Source organism: Orycteropus afer, unplaced genomic scaffold (genome assembly GCF_000298275.1).
Source record: "Orycteropus afer afer isolate SDZICR_OR568_19922 unplaced genomic scaffold, OryAfe1.0 scaffold00127, whole genome shotgun sequence".
NCBI classification, from domain to species: domain Eukaryota; kingdom Metazoa; phylum Chordata; class Mammalia; order Tubulidentata; family Orycteropodidae; genus Orycteropus; species Orycteropus afer.
This window is the reverse complement of record NW_006921714.1, coordinates 6,758,966-6,763,621: the sequence shown is the minus strand read 5'-3', so window position 1 is coordinate 6,763,621 and position 4,656 is coordinate 6,758,966. Positions and strand designations below refer to the sequence as shown.

General features: G+C 53.7%; 1 protein-coding gene across 1 annotated transcript in view; it reads left to right on the top strand.

The window, feature by feature from the left end:
• SERPINA1 (serpin family A member 1) overlaps positions 1–4,453 on the top strand; it is a 65,457-nt gene extending 61,004 nt beyond the window's left edge. The window contains exons 6-7 of the mRNA XM_007944519.2: positions 1,850–1,997; positions 4,259–4,453. Coding sequence (XP_007942710.2) covers positions 1,850–1,997; positions 4,259–4,453 — 343 coding nt within the window. The remainder of the gene's footprint in view (positions 1–1,849; positions 1,998–4,258) is intronic.
• Positions 4,454–4,656: the final 203 nt, after the last annotated feature.

Here is a 4,656-nt window from a genome sequence, read left to right as displayed (position 1 = left end):
GGTACTGTGCTGTGCTCCTCTATTCACTAGTTGACAGCACTTATACACTCAGCACCTGTCTCCTTTCCTGTGGTCAGCCTCTCATATGTTCTTGCTGCCCCTGGCAAACAGAGCCTGTTCTTAGGTCCCTGGAGTACGAATGAGAATGCTATCACTTTAAAATTCAAAATGGCCACCACTTGTAAACATTCAAAATGGCTGCACCCTCAGTCACTTTAAATATCCAAAATGGCTGCCACGTGCAAACAATCAAAATGGCTGTGCCCTCCAGACAGCAGAAAGTCCACAGCTCGGGCTGTCTCCCTCCACTGGAGAAGGGGCAGCAGGATAGACGGCTTTTGCTTTGCCTTAGGTCTGAGTGGGAGTTCAGAGGTCAGCCAGCGGGAAGCAGCAGCTAGGGCCTTCCAGAAAGGGGGACGGGTATCAATAAGACAGGGTGGCCGTGCTGTGCAAGCAAAAGGCAACCAAATCCAGGCTCAGGGCTCCAGCAGTGCCAGGCAGCACCCACAAATGAGCAAATACAGCTTGGATGACCTTTGTAAGCCAAGAGAAGCACACCAAATCTAGAAAGAGGCTCTTCTCTATCATACATGGAAGTTTGTGTACTTTCGAAAAATCGGCCATTAAAAACCCTGTGGAGGGCTGTTACACCCTGACACTCACGGGGTCACCAAGAGTCAGAATTGACCCAACGTGCTCAGTGCTTCCTGAAGGGGTTCAGCCACTTTGATGAGTGGACGTGGAAGTGCCTTGGAGTTTGACCTTAGTCTTTTGAGGAAGAAAGGTGTGGTCTGTGTTTCAGAATAGTCCCATTGCCATGTGGGGATTTAGAAGCACTCTTAGAGCTCTCAAACCATTCATACCTACCTTTGAGAGAGAGAGAGAGAGAGTGTGTGTGTGTGTGTGTGTGTGTGTGTGCGCGCGCGCGCGCACAAGCGCACTCATCTGCACCTGCGTGTGTAAGCCTGTGTTTGCAGTGGGGACAAACTATGCAAGGGATCCATTTGCCAACACACCACCACCATTTTAATGCTTCACTGTCGTGACCACCCGTCCTCCCAAGGAGAACCTGTAATTTAGGTACACTACCACCAGGTGGCGATAGTGCACCAGGATTCAGAAAATAAATGCTGGTAGGAAGATTGGGCAATCTATTTTTGTAGAGATACTGCCTCGGGAAACCCACGGACAGGTCGCTATGCATCAGGATTGGCTGGACGGCAGTGAGTGAGTTCATTAAAATGAAGTGAAGGGTAATCTCTCTTTACAGAAAAGGAATCTCTTCAATAAAATAACTCAGCCTGAACAATATTAATCAAGGAAACCTCTTGACCACTCCCAGCGCACCTTCTCCTCTTGAGCCTTCCTCTCCGTGCTCCACTCACCCACTGCTGTGTGGGGCGACAGCTCTCATGGTGAGGGACAGGTTGAGTGCAGAGCTGAGACTTGGTGACAGTGGTCCAGGTGTCACTGCATTCTGCTGCTCCTAGCCCCCATGCTCCCTTCAGCGTCCTCTGTGACCCAGCTCCCAGTAGGGACTGCTCAGGGGACTCAATGGACTTCTCTAGGGACCGTTTCTGAAATGCCCAGTGATCCTCAGCCAGCTAGGTGAACATCTGAATAGATTTGACCTTAGTGGGACCATAGGTGAAATCGGCTCAAGGGAAGGGCAGACCCTGCCTGTTGCCTTGTCCCTTTCCCCATCCCCAAGAGCAGGTCAGCCTGGGCAAAGGAGTAGAAGCACCACATGGGGGTGGGGGAGGAGACCTGGCTGGATAGGAGGTGCCCCTCTCTCCTCGCCAGGCCCAGCAGGAGAGCCTGTCTAACCTGCCTGTCTACCCCTGAGCAGCCAGATGCGATTGTACATCCCGAAGGTGTCCATCTCTGGAGCATATGAGCTCAGGGACGTTCTGGAGGACATGGGCATTGCAGACCTGTTCACCAGCCAGGCAAATTTCTCAGGCATTGCCCACGAGGCCCAGCTGAAGGTGTCAAAGGTAAGTGCCGCAGGAGCCCCTCTTTTTTATTTTCCAAAATTTGACAATAAAAAAAAAATGATAATAATGAGCAACTCTGAGCCCAGTCGGTATCCAAGAGCTCCAGGCCACGTCCAGCAAGAAAATGTGGCCTCAGGGACGTACAGGAAGCAAGTGACAGGGGAGGGCCATGTCCCAGGTCAGCCATCCCACCAGACCACACAGAGGGGGTTCTGTGGGAAATGAACTTGTCATGGCAACCCTGTGAACAGCCCCAGCATGAAGAAGCAGGGAAACTCAGATGTGTCTGTGGCCCACCCTCGAACGTGCATTACCTTCACCCTTCAGTTTGGTGTTCTGTTAGTCATGCCCTCGTTCAGAAAGGGAGTGAGCCCCCAGTGTGTACCTCAAACTGTGCTGGGCACTTCGCGTGCCTCCACTGCCCAGACACAGCCCCGGCCCTCACAGATCTTGCAGCCGTGTAGGGTGACAAACAAGACAGGAGAGAGCAGCAGTGGCAGCAGCCCCTGCCCACAGCACAAGGACTCTGTGACCACTGCGGTGCCGGGCACAGAGTGTGTGCTCGATACAGTCCCTTTGTGGGAAGGAGCTGAGTCAACATGGCCACCTCCTTACATTGATGTGTGCCATCGAGCCAACTCCAAGGCACAGTGACCCCACGTGACAGAGCAGGACTGCCCCATAGGGTTTCCTAGGCTGCAATTCCTAGGCAAGCAGATCAACAGGTAACTTTCTCTCACAGAGCAACCTCCTGTTTCCCGCTGAGCCTTAACTGGCGTGCCACCAAGGCTCCTTCCCTCCCATGAGGGGGTGTTATCCCAGTTCTACAGAGAAGAAATCTGTTTGGGGTAGGGGGTCCCAGAAAGATGAAGCGCTCGCCCACGGCCTCATAGCTAGTAAGTAACAGTCGAACGTGTGACCTCAGGCCTGTTTGACTCAAAGCTTCACATTCTTAAGACAAATGCAGAGGTTCCAAACCCAGAGTAGCTTCCTCCCAGCCACACGTGCCTACGTACGTAGCCCAAGAGCGTCCAGTCTTTGCTGTGGGGTCAATGAGCTCACTCAACATCAGCTGTGGGTATTAGCCAGGATGGCCTCTCTAAGCCTTGGTTATCAAGCTAGTGGAGCATCTTGGTGATCTCAGAACGCCTTCGAACTCTGATCACGAAGAGGGATATTTCAATGGTCAGAGATGGCACCGCAGGTTCTGTTTGGGCGTTTCCATCCAGAGTAGGCATAGCGTTTTGCCTCCACCGAATCCTACTATTTATTTCACAGAGTGGAAAGCATGTGGGGGCTTGAGAGAGGCAGAGCCCCGTCTCTCTGGCAGTCCAAGACCTGGTAAGGAGCACCCAGCATGGACTTTGCAGCCCAGCTCTTCCCAGAAGACCTTTCATCTGTTATGAGCACAAACTGACTTTTTTATAGGGAGGAAGGGAAACCCATGACCATCACATGACACACAAGCTATTTACTGGGGCCACGGCACTGATGGCCGCACACGCCCACTCGGGGTCCCCACAGTGGGAGGTCTGCCAGAGGCAAGCACGCAGAGAGTCACCAGAAGGCAGAGGGCATGAAAACTCCCAGGGAAAGGGAGAAGGGAGGGGGTTACGGGTCCCTAAGTGACACCCTCCTGCAGCAAGGGGGCGTCTCTGGGTCGGAGAATGCAAAGGGCGGCAGCATTGCAGGTCCTTACAACGGCACCCTATTGAGAAAAACGCCCGTTGTCGAGAGGATTCCGACTCCCAGTGACCCCCACAGGACAGGGCAAAGCTGCCTCACGTTGTTTCCAAGACTGTGACAGTGACCCCATAGGACAGGGCAGAGCTGCCTCACGTTGTTTCCAAGGCTGGGCATCTTCCTGTCATAGGTGGCTGCACCAGCATCGTCTTGCCCAGGGCTGGCAGATGTTGGTGCAGCATCTCAGGTATGGTAAGCAGCCAGGCTCTAAGGCCAAATGCCTCCTTCTCGGGGCTACTTTTCAAACAACTGGACGTGTGCAAGTGTGAGTCTGGTGCCTTGGGCTCTTTGGGGGCCTTATCTCACTATGAAGAAGCAAACGACTTGGGGCCAGTACACAGAGACCATCTTTGGCTCATGTGCAGGACAGTAGGCCTGAGCACTAGCCCTGGGGCTGATGTCTAGATGAGCAACCAGCAAGTGACCGGCCCCACCGCCCACAGAACAGAGCGCACAAGGCCCGCTGAGTCCCTATCCCCGGTGGGGTCAACCCTCTCTCTCTGGTCCATACCCAACAGGTGGTCCACAAGGCCGTGCTGCACCTGGATGAGAAGGGTGTGAAAGCAGCCGCCGCTTCCGAGGACGGCCGGAGGCTGATGGCCATGCCAGTCAGATCTGGCAGCGTCAAGTTCAACCGGCCCTTCGTTGTCACGGTCTTCGACAACTTCACGTGGAGCAGCCTTTTCCTGGGCAAAGTTGTGAAGCCGACCTGAGGGTACGGCCTCCCAGAGCACCAGCACCATCTGACTTGGGGCACCAGGGACCCCACAGAAGTGTTCTGGGGAGCGGGAGATGTCCCCGATCTTCTGCAGGTTCTCCTCTATCTAACCAGGGTCGTTTCTACCTTTTAAACATAATAAATAACTGTCCTTGCAGTTCTGATGGTGTGTGTCCTGGAAGGGAAGGAATGGGCATT